General features: G+C 37.6%; 1 protein-coding gene across 1 annotated transcript in view; it reads left to right on the top strand.

Annotated features, from left to right (window-relative positions):
• Positions 1–22767, top strand: part of FBN1 (fibrillin 1) — a 220616-nt gene that overhangs the window by 149463 nt on the left and 48386 nt on the right. The window contains 13 exon segments of the mRNA XM_015595908.2: positions 589–711; positions 1849–1974; positions 3887–4012; positions 11835–11957; positions 12109–12231; positions 13693–13818; positions 15543–15665; positions 17450–17572; positions 17906–18070; positions 20206–20274; positions 20371–20496; positions 21738–21860; positions 22524–22682. Coding sequence (XP_015451394.1) covers positions 589–711; positions 1849–1974; positions 3887–4012; positions 11835–11957; positions 12109–12231; positions 13693–13818; positions 15543–15665; positions 17450–17572; positions 17906–18070; positions 20206–20274; positions 20371–20496; positions 21738–21860; positions 22524–22682 — 1635 coding nt within the window.

The raw sequence follows: 22767 nt of genomic DNA on the forward strand, positions 1-22767 counted from the left end.
AAGTTAAAGTGAAACTGTAGAAACAGCCAGTTTTTGCCTGGTTTGGGGTGTACATCATGTGGAACTGCCAAGTCTCACATGGTTTCCACCCAAAGTCATAAATCAGCCCAAATTCTTCTGAAACATGGCCCAGTACAACTCAGAACTCCAACTCAAGTTCTTGAAAAGGATTAGAACTTCAGCCAATCAAACCGAATATCTAGTTTATAACTGAATCTGTGACCCAGAGAAGTTCACCCATGTGCCCATTGTCATAACTGGGATATGTTCTTAAAGCACCTAGCATTTCTTCTATATTGCATGTGGCACACCATGTATTGTGTAATTAATTGTTCATCTAACTCTCCCGCTGCAATTTAGCATTATGAAGGCCAGTCTAGTGTTTATCTCATTCACTATTGGATTCTCACTTCTAGCACATAGTAGGAGTATAGTTCATATTTTTTAAGGAATCAAATAATGCAGTGACTTTGAGTTGCTCTAGAATGCTCTTTTTTTTTGGCTTTACTTGACCCATGCCTGGGAACTTTAAACACATGCCATGATCATAAACACAGAGAAAGGTGATACTATTTTTATTTTTCTTAGACATCGATGAATGCAGCATAATGAACGGTGGTTGTGAGACCTTCTGTACAAACTCCGAAGGTAGCTATGAATGTAGCTGTCAACCAGGATTCGCACTAATGCCTGACCAGAGGTCGTGTACCGGTAAGTAGATTTTAGCCTCCTGTGAAATCTCTCAGTAATGGGTCTCTATGCAGAGCGGTTTAGGGTCTGAACTATGGAGTCGGATAGCCCTGAGTTTAAATCTTTGTTTTGTCACATATTTTAGCTATGTGTCCTTGATAAAGATCTTTAGCATCAGATTTCTCATCTATAAAATGGAGTTCAGATTGCCTCTGAGGAAGAGTATGTACAACACTTAGCATAGTACTTGGCATGTGCTCAATAAATGGAGTATAAAATACAGTCCCTTCATTGATCAGACTTTTGAAGAATTTGATCTCTTGGCTTACATCAGTGCTTGCTATTCAGGGTGTGTTTCCTGGACCAGCAACATTAGTATCACCTGAGAATGTGTTAGAAATGAAAAATCTTGGGCCCCACTTCAGACCTCCTGAATCAGAAACTCCTGGGAGTGAATCCCAGTAATTCGTTTTCACAAGCCCTCTAAGTGATTTGGATGTGTGCTAAAATTTAAGTACTACTGGTCTTTACACTCCCTGTTGTATCGCGCTGGGTGAGAAGAGCCCTGTAGCCAGCTACAGATGAAAAATGAGGTGAGCAGTATAGGTTTTGATTTTGGTTTGGGTTAAGAAGAGAAATTGGATTTAGAAACTTGAAATATCTTATCTGATCTAGAAAATCTCCTTCAAAAGCCCTAGACATCAATTTGGCTACAAAAATTAATTGTTGAAAGTAAGTATTTTTACTAAAAAATGAATCTAACTAGATTTGCTTATTTCAAGCAGTTTCACCTTAAAATAACAGTGAAAAGATAGTAGACTTTAGACATTTACATTTGACAATGAGAAAAATATGATTCATAATCATTTTTAAATGATAAATTCATATCGGAGATAAAATTGCTAATTAAATGATGGACTTTTAAGTGGCTGTAGACTCCTGAACAGTGTGTTGTGAATCTTGAAAATGGTTCTCACCTTTTTCACTCAGGATAACGTGATGGGATAATTTAGGTAAAGCTTCATTTGTATTTGAGAACTAATTATCTTATACAACAAATAGGCTGAGTTTATTTGACTTGGGTAAGTTAACTTTTTCATCCCTGAATTAATAGAACCAATATTAACAACATGCTGTTGTTGGTTTTATTCTCTGCAGACATTGATGAGTGTGAAGAAAACCCCAATATCTGTGATGGCGGTCAGTGTACAAACATACCTGGAGAGTACAGGTGCTTATGTTATGATGGATTCATGGCATCTGAGGACATGAAAACTTGTGTAGGTAAGCAAAGAAAACAGAATTTTTCATTTTCTCTTGTTACTCACAAGTACTATTAAATTACATAGCGATTAGTTTGGGTAGCCAAGATCCTATGTGAAAAGTAAGGATATTTAGGGGCATAATACTAATATTCAAAGCCAGCATTCCAAAGAGCAACTTTCTTGTGATTGTGTTATGATGTTCTTGTAAGATGTGTTATATGGACTGAACTAGCCTTTGGTCAACTCCAGATAGACATTTATTTTATGTCTGTGCATTATTTCTGTCCACATAACCCTCCTCCTGCTGTGAATAGAGTTCGGGCTTGTATTTGAGAGAGTTTTCCTTTACTATGTCTTCATATTTATTAAATTTCTGCAATATCTAATCTGCCTTTAATCTCATTCAGTATATTTTTAATCTCAGACATTGTAGTCTACTTCTCTAAAAGTTTGATTTATGATTTTTTATCGTATCTTCTATGACTCTATTTAATATGTCCAATCATTTCTCTAGCTTTTTGAATATATGGAATACAGTTATAATAACTGTTTTAATATCCTGGTCTACTAATTCTATCATCTGTGTCAATTCTGAGTCATTTCAGTAAATTGACTTTCCTCTTCGTTATGGGTCATATTTTCCTGCTTCATTGAATGCCTGGTAATTTTTTATCAGATGCCAGACATAAATTTGACTTACTAGGTGCTAGATATTTTTGTATTCCTAGAAGTATTCTCGAGCTTTATTCTGGAACCCAGGTAAGTAATTTTGAAACAGATCGAGCCTTTCAAAGTCTTGCTTTTATGCTTTTAAGCAGTAGTTAGTCTCAGGCTAATTTTGCTCCATTACTGAGGAAGAACCCTTCTGGATACTCTACTCAAATCCCTGTGAATTATGGAATTTTTCAGTCTGACTGGTAGGAAGAGGCACAATTCCAGACCTTCTGTGAATTCTGATGATTGTTCTCTCTAATTCTTGTGGGTGGTACTTCCCCCAGCTTATAGTAGTTTCTTTACATGAATGTGCTGAACTCTGCTCATCTGAATGTTTGACTGTGACCCTATGCAGATATGTGGAGCGATGTCTGTACAGCTTCCATCTGTCCTTTGTTCTGCCCTGTGAACTCTAGTGACCGTGGCATTTCACGACTTCCAGTTTCATCTCCTCAACTCAAGACGCTACCTGGTTCCATCTGTCACCCCCTTCCCTATGCCATGGACTTAAAATTCTCCCTACATAGTAATCTGGGGCATTCGTAGAATTCACCTAGTCTGTTTTCTGTCTCTCCAGATCACTGTCCTATGTTGCCTATATTGTCCTTTAGTTGTCATTTCAGATGGGAAGGTAAATTCAGTGCCTATTGCAACATCTTGGCCAGAAGCAAGAATTTAGAATTGAAAATATTTAAAATGTATCATATTTATATCTTCAGAAAATCCTGGCCAAATATTTGTGAAGTACTAGATATTAAAGTGAATATCATGAAAAAAAATAATTTTTAATTTGGGAAGGAAGTGAAGTTGATAGCTACTTGCACTATGACTACTAGTTTATCTATTTCTTCTTGTAAAAATGTGGAAACTAAACTTTTGGCATCATGCAGACTGACTTAAAAGTCTCATCTTGCAGCAATTTTGAAAAGTTTTCTAGAATGTTGCATAAACAGGCTCCATACTCAGCCCCAAGTGGGTCAGTTTATTTGATTACTTGACCTCCTGCTTATGACCCAGATAAAAAGCCGGTCTGTATGATTAGCCTGTAATATGGAAAGCACATGTGAGTTGAGCTCCATAAGCGTGATACACTTTTTTTGAGTGAAAGCATTTCACCCTTTCTGATTTATTTATCATAGTTGTCTTATCTGAAGGAAAAAGTATTAAATTATATCAAACAAATGGTTATATGTATTAATGATATCTATATTTTACAGATGTTAATGAATGTGACCTGAATCCAAATATCTGTCTAAGTGGAACCTGTGAAAACACTAAAGGCTCATTTATCTGCCACTGTGATATGGGATATTCAGGCAAAAAGGGAAAAACTGGCTGTACAGGTAAGTTTTTTCAAATTGAATAATAAAAGATTAAGTGCTTAAGAGATTGCTACCATAATTACAGATTAATATAACTGAAAATCATTGATGTTTTATTTGCATTATAAAGCATGTCGTATAATATTTTTCATTAACTTAGCCTTCATTTCTTTGAAATTTGTCATACATTAGATCGTATCTAAGCTAAGGGCTTTTTTCTTTACCTGCGAAACAAGGCTTATTGGATAAATTACCGCTATAACTAACACTATAAATATCACATTTTTATGAGGTTAAAATCACATTTTTATATCAAAGTAGTTAACATACTAGTTACCAAACATTCATATCCCTTTACAGTCGTGCGCCACACAGTGATGTTTAGGTCAGTGATGGACCACATATATGATGGTGGTCCCATAAGATTATAATGGAGCTGAAAGGTTCCTGTCACCTAGTAATGTCATAGCCATGGTAACATCATAGCTCAACATGTTTATGGCGATGCTTGTATAGACAAACCTACTTCACTGCCAGTAGTGTCAAAGTATAGCACGTACAATTACAGTACTAGGCTATACCATCTAGGTTTGTGTAAGTGTGCCCCAGTGTTTGCACCATGACGAAATCACCTAACTCCGTGTTTCTTAGAATGTGTCCCGTTGTTAATATAGACACATGATTATATTAAAACAAACCTTTCTCAGTAACCTCCATGGCCAGCACTTCGTTTAAGGTTTTATAAATGAAATTACTTTTTAAAGAAGCACATCCTACAATTCATATATTTCATCAATTTCTCAGTCTTCTAGTTCTTTAAATTAGTGTGCTTCTGATGTATTAAGTTGCTTTAGCCCAAATAAATCTTTATTCCTGAGGCTTAACGAATCTTATGAAGTAATAATTAAATCATTTGTAATTTTGCTTTTCGATAACAACAGCACATGAGAAAATCTTTTCACAATGTTTGTAGAATATTATTCTGTTAAACGGCAAATAAAAGAAGTCATTCTGAGTGATATTGTTTTTAAATGTTTAGTTGATATTTTCAAACTTGACGCAATAATGTTAAATATGTGGAATAACAAAGTTTTATTGTAGTTACAGTAATATAACAAATTATGGCATAGTAGAGATCATGGTGAGCTTGAATTAAGTAACTGCATAATTTCTTTACAAATAATAGACTTTAATTCCAAAAGCCAATTGGCAAGCCCTTGTGACTCAAACATTAAAATATTTGCAGATTGACAACATGGTAAATGTACAGATCCTTTTCTTAATCATATTAACATTTTCACGAAAACTCCCAAATATATTGTCATTTTAAACCATCTAATAATATTAACTTTCAAAGTTATAGATATACAAGATAACACCAATAATATTATTATTGATTCAAACATGAAAGGTTCTAACCAAATTATAAAAATCAGCATGAAGCTGAAATGCTTTCATCCTCACTATATTACTCTTCTTATGAAGCATGACTAAGAGTCTATTCTGATAAATGGCACAGTGTTTCAAATCTCAACTCCTCATGTGGTCTCTGGGGTACAAATGGTGCTTAGCTCACTATACCTATGATTCAAGCTTTATTTTTAGTTTCCAGTGTAAATATAGAAATTGGGGAATGGGGTGGTGGTCTGGCAGTAATAAAGGGAAAAGTAGGACAGTTCCAGGTTGCATTTTACCTAATAGAGGCTAATACCCCTGTTTGGCTATGTTGAACTCACTGAAATTCACCCCCAGAGGATGGTGATGTTTATGAAGGGAGAAGCTAATCTAATGGGACAGTCTTCATTTGCTATAAGAAAAGGAGATCTCTAGAATTTCATGCTCCAAATTCCAGCTAATAGAGGCCTGTGCAGCAGCCAATTATTTTAGGCCTTCTACCATGAAGAAAGCTTAAATTTTCATGTGACATTAATTTCATTTTAGGTAAATGAGATATAATGTACATAATGCCCTTGGCATAGTGCTTGACATTCAGTACCTGGTCAATAAATAGTAGCTACTGTTGTCATTATAGAATGAGACACATAGACATAGTGTCTGGAAGCCATTTGATTAAAGACATAACTTCTAGTCTAGTAAAACTCTATACTACTATTTACTGATACATGCTTGGAATCAATTTAAAGAAGGAAAATCTTACTCTATATTAAAAGGCTTGTTTTACAAGGCTCATTTTAATTGAATTTGCACAGATACTAAGGTTGTGGTGATGAAAGCTCTGCACTCCATGTTAGATGAGATGACACCAGTTTTACATTAAGAACAGCAATCTTTTAGTAAATTATGTGAACAGACACATAGATTCGAAGTCCAAGAAATATTCTATCCTTTACCAAGGTCCAACATCCTCCTACTTTTAAATTATAGCCTAAAATGATTTTCCAATTTTATAAAACCCAGCCAGCACTGTCAGGAGGAGACTTGAGTTTCATGGCCCCTTTGATATCATAGTAGCATGGCATGTGATATTCTTGTGTGAAAGAGTAGAACCCTGGATTTTATTCCCAGTTCTTACACTGGTTCATGAGCTTGAAGGAATCACCACGGTTCTCTGTAGTTACACAAGCATTCCCCTTAGGTAAGCACCCTGCTGTGAAATGTGAAAGGAGGGGGTACATTAGGGAAGAAAGGAAAAGAGATCTTCTGTAAATACTGTTATTAACAACCAAGAGTATGACATTTGATTGAAAATGACTTACACAAACAGGAATTGGCAGCAAATTTGGTGTACTTAAAAACAAGTTTTTAAAAATCTGAGCCAAAATGTTTTTTAATTCCATGTAACTAGGGCTCTTTTAGCCTGCTTTTAGTTTAAAATTAGTGTCACTCACAACATAGAATACCAGCAGGTTACCTTGGTGATAGTTGTGTTAAAGACAAGTGTTTATAATGTCCCAGGCAACTAATATAAATAGAGATATGTATCTTGCCTAATGGGATAAGCAAGCCACACAAAAAATAACAGTAAAGAACGGACCCGAAACTATGTTTTGATGACAGACAAAAGAAGTATTTTACATATATTTCCATATATATATAATGTGTATACAGACATTTAATATGTACATCACAACATAATATATATATACATATGTGTGTGTGTGTGTGTGTGTGTGTGTGTATATATAATAAAAAAAATTATATATATATAAAATAAGTAACCTATACAGGAATTATAAAAATATGTATGCTATTTCATAGGGGGAGACTTTGTTTCATGAGAACTAAAAAATGTCCTCTGGGTTTCATTACAACTTTGTCTAAATATTTCAGCTCCCTTGTCATTACTGATTGTTTCCATTTTAACAAATAAACATGTTTTTCCCCCCAATCACTTTAGCAGTGTTCAAAATCCACCCACTGACTTACATTCCCAGCCTACACAGATGTGTTAAGGGTTTCTTTTTTCTCCTTAAGCTTTGTCCAAATTATGGGTTGAAAGGAATGTTTGATTTAATGGAGGGGAAAAGTACATTTGCTTGAAATCTAGAACATAGCTCTCTGTCCTTGGCTTAAGAGGGCTGGATTACAGTTTTTCTGTGGCCCACATACAGGGCTTCTGCTGCTCATTCTGCATAATTGCAATGAGACAACCAATTGGAAAGATAAAATTTAGGCTGTTGCTAGGTGCCATCCTCGGTGAGTCCTGCTTTCACAAGCTCATTTCTAAGAGCCTACCACCCATTGAGTGCTTATTCAGTCAGTAAGTAAGATATACGTACCATTAAAATCAGAATTGTTTTCAGTTAAAATAGCAGGATTTCTGGGTAATTTTATTTCTCAAACTGTCTGCTTCTTTTCACATGAGAAATGTTGCTGATGGATCTTAATCCATGAGAATCATATACTTCGAAACCACCAGCACTCAGTGAGAATTTGCGCCCGTTTCCTTCCAGCTTCTTATCACTGCTAACTGTCCTCCACTGGCTGTCAGCCTGTGAAAACTCGGTGGGTGTTCAGTTAAATAGTCTTGGCTCAAATTTGGATCCAAATAAAGAAATCCAAGTAGCCTTCCCATTTAGCCTTGCCATTCACTCAAACATCCTCTTCCCCAATGTCTAATCAAAGAGATCCCACAGTGTGCCAGCTCTGTCAGATTACAGTTCACGTGACTGATGCCCAGATGGCGGGAAGTCAGGTGTTTGTGTGGGTGAAATAGCCTCTCCCTGTGTGACTGTCAGAGGAGGCCAGAGCAGCTCGAAGCACAGCCCTTACTTGAATGTCAGTGGAACACACCCAGAACCTCTGCCTGGGGTCTGCTCACACCATACCCTCACCCTTTAAGAGAGCCCTGCACATGAGACCTTCAAGTCTGTGAAGGAGCTTTCATGGGGTTATGGAGGTTGCAGTGTCAGCCCTAAATTTGAATTTCTTTGCTTTTCTTGGCTTGTGCTTATTCTTAATCTTAAAAAGGAATTTTCTGTCTGGAGCAAAATTGTGGGGGAAAGAGAACATTTGTACAGAAAGAGATGTTCTTGGCAAGCATGTGCTATGTTTCCTTCACATTATTGAAGAGTAGAATGTTTGAGTACAGCGTTTTTGTTTGCTTGTTTTCCTCAGTTTCCCCTTCTGTTAGTTTTTATAATGAAGTGCAGTCTTAGATGCTGGTCTGTCATGGAAACGATTAATGAACAACAGTTGGCTCATGCACACATGCAAAACCTTTTATTCAGAGACGCCTTTACACTTTATGCCCAAGTCTTTTTAATTCCCTTGTCAGATACTGAGAGTATAAGGCATTGAGACAATGACCTATACAAATATTCACAAAACGAAGAATTGAATATTGGCTCCTGTTTCTTGAATAAGAAATTTATAGTAGCATATTACCAATGATAAAAAGGGGGGAGACTCTTCTTTTAAAAGAAATGGTAATATTCTTAATTGCAAGATTAAATATGGAAGGTAAAAAATCCATGTGAAAATAAGGGTACGTTTGGTCCTTAGAGAAATGGAAAGAAAAAGATTACAGAATTATTAGATCGACAGGCTATAATAAGCTCTGAAAATTATACTTAGCAGACAAAATTAGTGACTACTTCTACGGGTCTGTTAATACTCACCAAGATTTGGAAAACTCCATAAAGCAGGGCTTAGAATAAAGTCTTGATGCATTTAAAAAAAATCAGCTCAATTGGGCAGCTGTGACCTAAGGGCAAGAGTGTCAAGAAAGGGACAGAGAAGGTGAGTTCCTGGTGGTCCTGTTCTGTCCCTCACTGACTTTCAGGCCCTGGTAAGTGCCCATGCCTTTGGAGACCTCTGTATCCTCCTCTGAGACACTGAAGATTAAGAAAATAAAATTCTAAATTCTTTCCACTTAAAAAATTCCTTTATTTTCCCCTCATTCTTTTTAAATTTTATTTTATTATTAGTTTCAAGGAGAATTCTTTGATTTTATAACATTTGGAGGCTTCAATACTTAGGCAATTGAAGTTCATTATTTTTAAGTAACTCAGCTATCATGACAAATAAAGGAGGGAAATTAAGACAACCAAAAGTGGTAGTTTGCGTCATTAACTCTGAGGGGAGTGATTATCTGAGAAAGAGAGACGTGTTTGATGGTCCTGCTTGGGAGCCCGTTAAGTCATGCTTACTTTCTTGAATTCCCTGCTTACCACTATTATCGCCAGGCTGGCCTTCCTCTTCATTTCCTTGGAATGTGCCGTGCTCAATTACTCAGTTGGTTAAAGCTCCCAGTCACAAGTCTAAAGCTGCCCGGTATGTGCCTCCCTTGACCTGCCTTAATAACTCAATAGGTTCAGTGGTTGCCAAGGTTACATTAAAATTCACCCATATGATACATTGTAATTGTAAGAACATTCTCTCAGGCATGTTTTCATTTTATGATTATTAGTGATATTGCAAAATATTTTTGTGGGAAAATGTCATTATTTTGTGTTTCCTCTAGAAGTTATGAAGAAGCCAGTGATCCTAGGACCATTTCAGAGCTTTAGATGGAATATTTGGCAAACAGCATGTTTCCAAACATTTTCAAATCATTTAATTGGGCTTCTTACATAAACAAAAGGGTAAACATAAGTTGCTTGATCAGTTTCTTTTTCATGCCACTGGTCAAGTGGTCACTAAAAATTTTTGCAACATTTCACATGCCAAAATTATCCTTCTTGACCTAAATTTTATGTTAGACATTGGTTTGCATATAGAGTCATAGTATCTATACCTATGAGTTCTTGTTCTTAGTTAATGAACATGTTAATTAAGTGGTTAAGTACCTGACTTTCATTATATAATGGATTAATTTTGGGAAATATGATTACGATACCAATTTCAATTCTGATCACAAACTGGGTGTCTTACAATTCAACTAAATTCTGATACTATCTTCAGGTAGATAGTGTCAGATTCCACAAGTTAACGGTTCTATCCCACAAGACTATTCCCATTTAGATGCCAGTCGCAAGCCCAGATTGTTACCCGTGCTTCTGACAGAATAGATATAAATACTACAAATCAGAGGTTCCCGACCTCTTCCTTGGGTTTAATTTGCAGCTCACAGAACTCAGGAAACCAGCTTATTATAGATTACCAGTTTATTATATAAGGATATAACTCATAAACAGCCAGATAGAGGAGATGCACAGAGCAAGGCATGGCAAAGCAGTGCGGAGATTCCATGTTTTCTCCCTGAATCTCCTTGCGTTCACAAACCCTCCCTAAACCCCATCCTTTTAGGTTTTTATGGAGGCTTCATTACATAGGTCTTATGGATCAAATTACTGACCATCAGCAGTTGAATCAGCCTCCAATCCCTCTCTCTCCCCATACTTGCCCTAAGGTCAGGTGTGTGGGATGAAAGTGCCAGCCCTGTAGTCATGTGGTTGGTTCTCTTAGCAACCAGCTGGTATCCTTAGGTGTGGTCCAGAAGTCATCTCATTAACATAACAGAAGACACCTTGCTTGCTCTCACCATTTAGGAAATTCCAAGGATTTCAGGAGCTCTGTGCCAGAAATGGAGATAAAGACCAAATATGTATTTCTTATTATAAATCACAATATCATGGAAAACAAAACATATTTCACTTCTTACTGTATATTCTTTTCTATAATCTATCTTGGTTAAATTAGGAAATGAAATTTTGGAGAATGGAGAATTTTCAAGAATTTGAAGTTCTTTAGTAATGTAACCCTAATCTGGTACTCCTTTTACAGATAAATCTTCATTGGACTGATTTGAGTTTTACATGAAATATGCAAGAGGGCTTCGGCGTGCTAGAGAAAATATGGTTCACACACTGCCTTAGGGAAAATTCTGTGCAAATGCTTGAATTAGCAATACTTGAAGTAAAACTTTCATAGAAATAAAGCATATTTGATAATACAGTGTTTTACATTTAAGAATAAAATATATTTACTATATAGAATATGAGTGCAAATATCTTCTAATATGCCGACAACATTGTATCCCTTTGTCTGTGTGGTTGACTTAATAAAAATATTGGGACTAGAAACATGTGACTATGAGTGTTAATACTGTACTGTTAAGCAATCTGCATTTTAAGATCTTCAATTGGAAAAAGATTCATTTTGTTTTGCAGTGACTGGACGCTTACATGAAATAATGGAAAATAATTAGAGTTGATAATAGCAAGCAGCATCATATTCTTGTTTCTTTATAAAATGAAATGTAAAGCTGTTTAATGTATGTACAGTGTATACGTGGATGCTAAACCAATCTATATTATAATTTGGGAAGTGGGAAACTGAGTCCACTTTAGATGTTGCTAAGTTGCTATTGCTAAGTTATTTAAAAGACCAAAAAGGCACCTGTGCTCAACCTTTTTTAAACTACTGGTTATTTTTCCAGACATCAATGAATGTGAAATTGGAGCACACAACTGCGATAGACATGCTGTATGTACCAACACGGCAGGAAGCTTCAAATGTAGCTGCAGCCCCGGGTGGATCGGAGATGGCATTAAGTGCACTGGTGGGTTGGAAAATAACTGCAATTGCTTCTCATGAACTGCAAAGATTATAAATAAGAAAATATGAATTCTGTAAAGAAAAATTTAATTTCTGTATTATCGATATTAAATGTCTCACTCTCTATTCTTAATGATGTGATCTGTTTCCTTAAGACCTGGACGAATGCTCCAACGGAACCCACATGTGCAGCCAACATGCAGACTGCAAGAATACCATGGGCTCCTACCGCTGTCTTTGTAAGGAGGGATACACAGGCGATGGCTTCACTTGCACAGGTAGGTTTGTGTTGGAAACAACTGTGTAAATGGCAGTCAGAGAAAGACGTGTTCCATGTCTTTCAGACCACCAATTCTTTTTTGAAGGCTGGGTCAGTTATGGACAACTTTTAACAGAACAGATTAGTTGCTTAAAACTACATCTTTGTGGAAAAGAAATTTGGAACCAGGTCAATTAGGGAGTCCTCAGAAGCTAATTATATACATATATAGTTGTTACTAGATATATCTCACTGTATGTAATGATGTCATTAGTTTAAATAAGTCATTTCCTTTTATGATCCTTAGCCTTTATATTTTCGTACCTATTTTTCACTGTTGACTTGTTTTTCATACCAAGCCCAAGAGTGAGCTTGCTGTAGGAAACAATGTAAGGAAAAGGGATTAGCTATTCTGGATCAGATTGACAGTATATATTTTTCTCACACTGGCCATCATTATTACCATCCCATATTGGTATAAGCAAGTATTTCATAACTACTTTGTAAAGAATTCATTCACTTCCAATTTTACAATATATCAATGACATTTTATTTTCTGTTCTAATTAATAGTCATTGAATTAACATGAACTGTTACATATATTTGAATATATATGATTTGAAATGTAATTGTTAAAATATGATACATACACTTACATGAACATGTATACACAAATAACACTTTTTGTGTGTTAGGGCTTTGATATTTAATAAGGTACTGAGATCAATTTCTTGTTGGCTGTTAGGTTGCATGGCTGCTCAAATTGAAGCATTAATTTATCCCGAGCACTTTGCTCACAATAAGTCATTTAAACATAAAAGAGGCTAAGGCCTAGTACGTAATTTACCTGGATTTTTTTTAAAAACTCACTAAAAATTTTATCATATTTGAAATTGCCTTTGCCTAACCCAGTGAAGTTTTATCATAAACCTCCCATTTTTTTTTTAGAAAATATTGAAAGTTTCGTGTGTTAGGCATGTATGGTTCATGTGTTTGACGTCCATGATTATTAACGAAACTTGGTCAGGAGTTTTGGGGTCTCCTCTCTAATTGTTGCTCCGGTTCTTTTGCTGCCCATCTGAGCTCAGCTTGAAGTCTGAGAAGTAAGCACACAGCATGGCATGTTATTTCCTGTCATGGACATGTGCTCATGTGGATGACTCTGCTTGAAAAAGCCTTAGTTTGAATTATTTGTTTAACTTATTCATTCTACATCATTAGGGATGATTTAGCATTCAGAATTCTGCATCTGAACACCATGTTCATTGAATATTCAATATTAGCATTCAAAAGAGAAAAAATGAGTTTAAATGTGTCATTGAATATTCAATATTAGCATTCAAAAGAGAAAAAAATGAGTTTAAATTACGACCAAACACTACTACACTCAGGAAGCTGACAATTATAAAAATTGTCGGACCTGAGGAATAGGAAACCTCTTAACTGAAAAAGAGTAACTTGTGTTTCTTTCTGGCTATAGATCTTGATGAGTGCTCTGAGAATCTGAATTTGTGTGGCAATGGCCAGTGCCTAAACGCCCCGGGAGGATACCGCTGTGAATGTGACATGGGCTTTGTGCCCAGTGCCGACGGGAAAGCCTGTGAAGGTAACTGATGGGGAAGCTGCTGGGGGCCTTGCGGGGCCTGATGAGATTAGATTATTTAAACATTCTTGGTTGTTTTTTTTTTTCCAAGGTGAGGTGTATTTCAGCTTCAACCTGGTCATTTCAGTTTGTGGAGGGATTAGGTCTGCAGTCAGACCATTTCTCTTCATGCAGAGAAAATCTTTGGCCGTAAGTGCACAACCAGCCTTGGCCAGAAGATCTGCAAGAGTACATCCCTTGGTCCTAGGAGAAAGAGGATAACCCAGTGTGGTTAACTCAGTGCAGCCTATTTATCTCATTGTTGGGGGAAAGAACTCAAAGTACTGGTCCCCCGAAAATATTGAAAGGTTTTCTTTAAATATGGAAACACCGTTTTGAATCTCTGCTATGGTTTGGTTTCTAGAAATAAACACTTTAAGATAACAGCAGAGCAGATCGTCTTTTTCATATGTAGAATAGTGTCCAGGGCACATGTGTCTCACGTGGTCTCTAAATATCTTTTGCAATTCCATCCAGTAAGAGAACCTTTGAGATAACGCCATGTGTCATGATTTCTCTCAGCACAAGACCATCTTTCCGATAAGTGTTGGTCAGACAGGAATAGGAACCTGTTGGCTGAGAATGAGTCCCATCAGGAGACACAAGATTCTTCTCTTTACCCTCACATTTGTCAACTATAAGGGCATTATCTCTCATTGAGAAGAATTAGTGGCTACAGTGAACTAAAGAGATTTCAGTAGAAATAAACAAATGATAACGATTGACAGTAGAAATTTAAACAAGACCCTGTTTAATGTCTTAACAAATGGTCATTGCTTGTTAATAGGGCATTAACTCAAAATCAGTCTTCAGCCAAAACACGTATACTAATTCCCCCATATAGTTCTATAAATACTTTTCTTTGTTATGGAATCATTGGATGTTCTTTATACAGTTTATATTAAATATGCAAAGTTTGATCTAAAATTCCTCTGAGTCAAGAAACCAGATTATGCTCTTGATCATGTGCCTAATGCCTTGTTTACTTTTGTTACCGTGAACATCCAAGGAAAACAGGTACTGTGCCACTTCTGGTAATATAAATAGTTGCACTGAAAGTTTTGCTTCTCTTAATGCTACAAGGGAAGGTTTTGCTTGTTTGTTTGTTTGTTCTTAGTATAAATCATCACTGGCCAAGTGGTCATGGCTATTTAAAGCCAGTCCCAAGGTTGAAAATGTGCCTGTGTGTCAATTACACAAGCAGAATGTTAATGGGAGGCAGGAAAGAGGCCTGGAAGAAGTGACTGCAGTTTTTAGATCTCCATCAACAATAGGAAACACATCCCATGGTACCAAGGATGACTGAGTATTATAAAACTGGTTAGAAAGGTTACCACAAAAACTTCATGATTCTTAAAATTTTAACCCACAACAAAAGCAGGAAGTGCATAAATAAGAATCAAAGGTGAACTTTTTGGCTCTTATTTTATAAGAATGATGTGTAAAACACCAAAAACTGAGATACATATGTATAAAGTACTTAGCTCACTAGTTGGTGTATAATAGGAGATGAGAAAAACAAGTTCATCCCTATATGTGGCAAATCGTCTAAAAGTCTGTGGGAAAAGTGCCCAGATTGATGTTGGATAGTTGTCATTTTCCTAATAACGTTAGTTGCCTAATTACATTAGGCAGTTTCTTTAGCAAAACATAAATTTAATTTCTCCCCTCTTTTACCCCTTCCCAAGATATCGATGAGTGCTCTCTTCCGAACATCTGTGTTTTTGGAACTTGCCACAACCTTCCCGGCCTGTTTCGTTGTGAGTGTGAGATAGGCTATGAGCTGGACAGAAGCGGCGGGAACTGCACAGGTAAGACATCCATTTGCATCAAAATCTTCTCCCAGGTGCCCCAGGGCACTTTGCTGTTGGGGTCTCTCTGCGACCACACAAGGATATCTACAGAGTCACGAACAAAAAGCTGGTTTGAAGCATAGGTATCACAATAAATTTTCTAAAACCTGTAACTGATTAGATGTGAGGATGCAGAGGAAAGAGTTGAAGACAGTTGAAGGAGCAGAGTTTGTAGCTTTAGAATCAAGCTGTGGCAATACAGGAGTGTTCCAGGGGTGCTCCAGCTATAAGACTTCCCAACCATTCTTTTCTTCCCTGGCTATGTTTTCAGAGGGTTTCCTTTTGAAGGCCATGCCCTGGGATCATGGGTTTTCTCCCTGTACTTCTCCATAGCAGTACTCACTCGTTCCTGCCCCTGGCCTGCCAATGAATGTGGTACATAGAACTCAGCCACCTATTTCTAGTGTGTAGATCATCTTCTTGTAGAGCAAGGGACTCTCCAAGAACATATGAAAACCATTAAAAAAGCTATAGGCACTTGGTAAGCATTAGGCACTCGGTAGACCTTTCTTCTGTTCACCTTAACACTCGGTTAAGACTTTTAAAGTCATTTGCAGATCTCCATCTTAGTCCACCATTCTGTTCAAGGATACTGAGGAAAAACATTCCATTCTGTATGGGCTGAGAATCTCAGGGAAAAGAGTGATTTTTTCCGGCCACCTAAACATGCTGTGACTCAGTGGCTTTCCAGATCATGACCACTACCACCATGTCCCCAAAATTGCTCTGGACTAGGGCATTCCTCCCCAGGCACACACTCTTCTCTTGTTTTTTTTCTAAAAACTCTTGTGACACCAAGCTGGGCCTCTGGCATACCACAAGAAGTTGCCTCTCCATGATCCGTGCCCCCTGCTCAGTGCCCCAGATTGCCATCAGCGTAATTCTATCTAACATCATTTCTGTTAGTCTGCCCTGTCCTTCCAAGTTCACATGTGACTTAAGCAAAAGAATTTTCTGCAGTGGAACCTACAGGAGGGTTACCAGGTCCAAGGGGAAGGGCCTAAAGAGAAGATATTGTCCTCACTCTCCAACCTCTCCTCTCCGAATCAGTGTATCCGTTCTTGAGTATTTCATGAGTGTTCAAAACGGACAAAAGGATTGTACAGGTTTGGAATTTGTCAAAACTCATGTCCATAATATCTAGAATTCTGTACATATTTTTAGAATAGAAACTGAAAGGGAAATATTCAGCCCAGCTTCAGTGATGGGAAAGAGACTCTTAATAAGCTTGAAGAAACACGCTAAGCCTCATGCATGTGTCTGTACTCAAACTCAGCTGCTCTGAGGCAAGCATGCTCAGTGGGGGAGGCAGCAGAAGTTGCCTGCTCCTGAGAGTTCCTTGGGACATCTTGCTCTAATTTGATGAAATAACAAGCCACACATATTAAATATATTTTCTTAAAACTTGTGTCTGAATTTTTGGTTGACCGAGGTCACAGTAGTGTTTTGCTTTCAGTTACCTTGACTGGAATATTTTTTCCTAATTCCAAAGTCATATTTTCTCCTGATGAGAAATTTGAATGCTAAGTGTGTTCCAGGGGAAAAAGACCAAAGACTATGACATACTTCCTTCCTGAGAGGTTTTATTTCAGAAGTAGAAGATTGCATTTCTAGATGTAATTATAACTAGTAACTCTTAAAAATTCGTGTTGGGAGCCCTAGATTAGGTGCTTCCGTTTGGTGGTGATGTCTGCTCCACTTTGGCCCAGATGACAATTCTGCCCTTTGCCGTTTGGTTTTAGATGTTAATGAATGTCTGGATCCAACCACGTGTATCAGTGGTAACTGTATCAACACTCCAGGCAGCTATACCTGTGATTGTCCACCTGATTTTGAGCTGAATCCAACTCGAGTTGGCTGTGTTGGTAAGATTTTTAAAAACTTTTCAGAGAAGCATGCTGTTTTGTTTTGTTTTGTTTTGTTTTGTTTTTAAGCAGTATCAAACATTCCATTTTCAAATTTTAAAAAAGTAATAGCGTGAAAATTTAAACGTTTCTTAAATCTGATTTCTGTTTTCGGGTACTCCTTCTGTGGGTAAATTCCTTGTATGTGTGTTTGGGTACTTTTTAGTTTCTCAGTAAAAGTAAATTCTAGTTTTAAGAAGTGTTTGTGAAACAGTTTCTAAAATGCGTTTGAATTTTCAACCCTCACATAGAAAGAATCTACCTGACACTTTTTTGTTTGCATATGGCAAATAGACACCCGCTCCGGAAATTGCTATCTGGATGTCCGGCCTCGAGGAGACAATGGAGATACAGCCTGTAGCAATGAAATCGGAGTTGGCGTTTCCAAGGCTTCCTGCTGTTGCTCTCTGGGTAAAGCCTGGGGTACTCCTTGTGAGCTGTGCCCTGCCGTGAACACATGTAAGTGGACAGCCTCCTGTTTATTATTATCCTTCTTCCCGCTCAGGTCAGTTCTCCTTTCTAGATCTACGGAATAGAAGCCACAGAGGGAGGGAGCTGCCATTAGCCTTCTACTTTTCAATCAGGGAAGGGAGAGCAGTCCTCTCAGCTCTGTTGAGGGACCCCATTCCCAATTTGGGAGTCAGAAAATGTCACCAGTTGGCTTGCACTAAAGGTCACGTGGGGCCGGTGACATCTTACTACTGTCTGGGTGAAAAGCAGGTCTCCTTATATCAAGGAAGACCTCCCAGGCCAAGTCACTGATTTTGCTTACCTTCCAGGGACACTGATCTGTTCTTTGTCATCTGTTGGGTAGTTTCAAAAGCTCTAGGACAGACTTAAATATCCCTACATGAAACAGAAGCAATCAGTTAAGCAAATGTGAAATGGAAGATTATTCTCTTCTCATGGCGTGACTTGAAAGAAAATTCTAGAATGTGATTCTAAGGACATAAATGATGTCTTCTAAAAAATAAAAGGTTTCCCATTCTTCTAAGTGAGTCCCCTATTATGATTCGGAGTCAAGTGTAGCTTCTTTGGCAAAGGTTGGTGGCTGCTGCTTATGGGGTATATTGGGATAGATATTGATTCTTTCCTTGCTGAAGGGTCATTTATTCACTTTTTCTAAAAGTATTTGTTGAATACCTAGAGTGTATCCTTTGAGTGTGCAAAGGTGAATGAGATTAGATCCTACCCTCGAAGAGTTTATTGTCTAGCAAAATATGACCCAAACATACAAACTATAATTCAGCGTAGTCCTCAATAAGGGAGAAAAGAAGGGTAGACACAATGCCATGAGTGGGAGGAACAGCACACCTGGTTCCAATTAGGACTCTGTCACTTGCCACTCTAACTTTTGGCAAGTTACTTAGCAAGCCTGAGTTTCCTCATTCATAAAATGGCCTCATAGAGTTAAATGACTTTAGTAAAGTACTCAGCACACTGAGGAATGCTTAGCAGGCATCTCCTCTCTCTTCTCTTCAGAAAAGGAAGTCAGTTCTGATTGACAGAGGGTAGTGATAAGTGTGCATTTTTTAAATTTGGCCTTGAAGGAAGGGTGTGACATGACAGAGGAGACTTAAAAAGAGTAGAAGATGGCAGAAAGAGGAGGTAAGAAAAAGTAAAAGAGGATGACAGTTAACTTCATTGATGTTAAAAGAAGCAAGCCAGATGTTTAGGAGGAGGAGTAGGCTCTATCAGTTAATAATGATTAGCAAAGCAGTAAAGGTCCACCCTACCTCAACCTGGATCATAGCCGAAAGTAGAATATATACATATATACACTTATGTATATGTACATAGAATTCCAGAAATCCAGGAGAGGGATTTTCAGATTTGGGAAGACCATGATGATCATGAAGAACTGATTCTTACGTATGCTCACCAGGACAGTACAGCAGGGTAGGGTCGCTCTTATTCAGATGTTCCTGTATGTATCACACTGCTGGTGTGTGGCACTGAAGTAAATGGTTTTGAGTGAAATGGTTGGATGACAAAATTGATGGGAGGGATCAAAAGACATTGTAAAAAGTTGGTTTTGGAAACCAGGGGCATCAGTATTGCTGTCAGTAGAAACAGAGGAACAAGAAAGATCTCTAGTCATTAAGGAGAGAGGTCGAGTGGGAACCAAGAAAGACAGCTTTTCCTAAGGCTCTGTTTGAAAGGGTTTTGGAAGCAGGCTACTTAACATTATTAAGAGAAGGTGTAATTTCCAAGAGGTAAGGCCGAATAATACATAAAACTAGAGAAGGAGCTTGTTAAAAAAATAAAAATAAAAAGAGAAAGAAAATCTTTAAAGAGGAATGGTGATGGAGATAAGGAAATAAAATAGTTCACAAGAACTTAAGGCCAGGAGAATAGGTGGCGGGCTCAAAGACTCAGGACAGTGGCCTTGCATTTGGTCCCCACAGTAAAAGCCATTTGAAAATGGCAAGTATACACAAAGGTATTAACTTGCTTCAGATGGGTGGGGGTAACTGCTAAATATTTCTGAAAATGAATATTTTCAATTGGATATGTTACTTTTTCTCTCGAGGATACTATTTCTGTAAATTTTAGATTCTAAAGAACTCAATCTGATTTTTTTGTTTCAATAGCTGAGTACAAAATTCTTTGTCCTGGAGGAGAAGGTTTTCGACCCAACCCTATCACTGTTATATTAGAAGGTAATTCTGGTTTCTTTATTTTAAAGTGCATACATTTTGAACTTCTTTGGGTTTATTTACAATGCTGAAGAAATGCTATTGCTTTCATTCTGATAGATATTGATGAGTGCCAGGAGCTCCCGGGACTGTGCCAAGGCGGAAAATGTATCAACACCTTTGGTAGTTTCCAGTGCCGCTGTCCAACCGGTTACTACCTGAATGAAGACACCCGAGTGTGTGATGGTAAATGGCCCTTATAGGAGGATAAGTTCTTTCCAGCATTGAAAACTGACTTCAAAAGCCAGCACACAGTTACCAGGAAAACTGAAATTTAGCAATATAACACAATGGCCTGTAACAATATAACACAATAACACAATATAAATATAGGTAAATAAATACGCCACACATGTGGCAGCTTACACTAATGTTACTGACATAATGTCATTGTCATAATGCCAATATGCCCTAAATTCCTCTTTTCCCGAGAAAAGTGTAGTTTTGTTATCTTGGGCCATAGTCTCATTTATGCCTACAAAGAGTTTTCCATGCTCTTCGGGAGAGCCATTTTTATTAGAGTTGCACAGGTCTCAGTTGACTGATTTCTATATTCTGGACAGTTCCAGGCTCTTCTTCTTCCTGTCATTTACCCCCTTATCATTGGTATTAATGCATTTACTTAAGCTTCTCTTAAAGGTAGTCCCTTTGGTTTCATGATGTAAGTGATGATTCTTGTTCATCCTGTGTTACTGGGAAGATGGAGAATATGGACCACTTGCAGCTTTTAGAGCACTTGAACCGTAGACCAGGCTGGGAGAGATGGTTTTCATCTACATGAAGGAGTCATGTGACTAGTTAGAGGAGGGACCTCCTTGCATCCTGGAGGAGAAATAGTCTTCTGGCTCTCCAAAAGGCTTATAAGGTGACCTGGACAATGACAACCTTGTTGAGTATGAGTCGATCATCGCAGTGTGTATGACACAGCTTTAAGACCCACAGAGTTAACAAAAATTAGAATCAACCTCTGTCTTTGAAAATAGGGAAGGAAGTGTGAAATACCTAATTCCATGCTACCTTACCAATGCAAATTCATGAAGCCAGTTGTTGATGGCTTCCGATACATCATATCCTTCTATAGATTTTTTGAACATGTGCAGTACTACACATAGTTGTCTTTCTGAAGGATATTTGAGAATTACATTTTCTCCACATTTCCATCTCTGCATCCTTTTGAGGATGTTATGAACTCACCTGTTAGGAATTCATACTAGCCTTTTGTAAAACCTCGTTTTCTGAAAATGCACACACACATTAGTACAGATAAAGGACACTGGTGAACTAAACATCTGTTTCTCTTATCTGGATTCCCAAGTGCCCTATGAATTTTCTCCTTCACAGTCAACATTTATATTGACACTGAGTACCAGACTATTCCAGAGAGTGAAGTTTCCATATTCACTTACCACTTTCTTTTTGGGTCACAGATGTGAATGAATGTGAAACTCCGGGCATCTGTGGTCCAGGAACGTGTTATAACACCGTTGGCAACTACACCTGCATTTGCCCTCCAGACTACATGCAAGTGAATGGGGGGAATAATTGCATGGGTAAGTCCAAGCTTTTCTTAATACTGCACGGTTGGTCTTCATCTGCAAAGAGAAAAAGAGTTTAGAAGTCCAGCCATTTGTCCTTAGTGTTATGTCACCTGTCAGACTGAGTGCTGCCATCCTTTCACTGTCTTTGAGAGCCTCCTCCCCTGTAAACCATGTTTGGCCTTTTTTTTCCTCCACCTCATGTGGGTGGTTGGGAGTTTTCTTTAAAATGTAATGTTGGAAAATCCCAAACACTGGTTTAATAGTACTTCTTTTGTTTGACTTTGAGTGTATCTTTATACAATTATATTTACAGCACTGACCTACAGTATTAAAACATCATGAGTCGGAAATGAAAAAATTACTGCCAAATAGCAGTGGAGAATTGTTACTAGGAGATTGGGTGGAGAGTCATGTAATGTTTATTAATGCTACAGCTACATAATGACTTAGTTCTGTGGCACAAAATATCAGGGAATGCATTTCTCAAAGTTTTTTTTTTTTTTCCTGTAGCAGCATAGGTAGATGGGAAGTTGTGTAAGAGCAGACTTTCTCTGCCCTTATCAAAGTCTGGTTACAACACAATTGAAAAGAAACTCGCTCCTTGAGTATCCGCTTAGAAATCTGTCATGATTTCCCCATGACATCACCAATCCCTTTCTTCTTCCTTTCTTCTAGATATGAGAAGAAGTTTGTGCTACAGAAACTATTATGCTGACAACCAGACCTGTGATGGAGAACTGTTGTTCAATATGACCAAGAAGATGTGCTGTTGTTCTTACAACATTGGCCGAGCCTGGAATAAACCCTGTGAACAGTGTCCCATCCCAAGCACAGGTAAGTTTTAGTTGTACCATTACCTTAACTATAGGCCAATAAATTACCCATAAATTCTTGGGGAAATGAGTCTCAGCAAGGGAAG

The sequence above is a fragment of the Pteropus alecto genome, unplaced genomic scaffold (assembly GCF_000325575.1).
Source record: "Pteropus alecto unplaced genomic scaffold, ASM32557v1 scaffold86, whole genome shotgun sequence".
In the NCBI taxonomy this organism is placed as follows: Eukaryota; Metazoa; Chordata; class Mammalia; order Chiroptera; family Pteropodidae; genus Pteropus; species Pteropus alecto.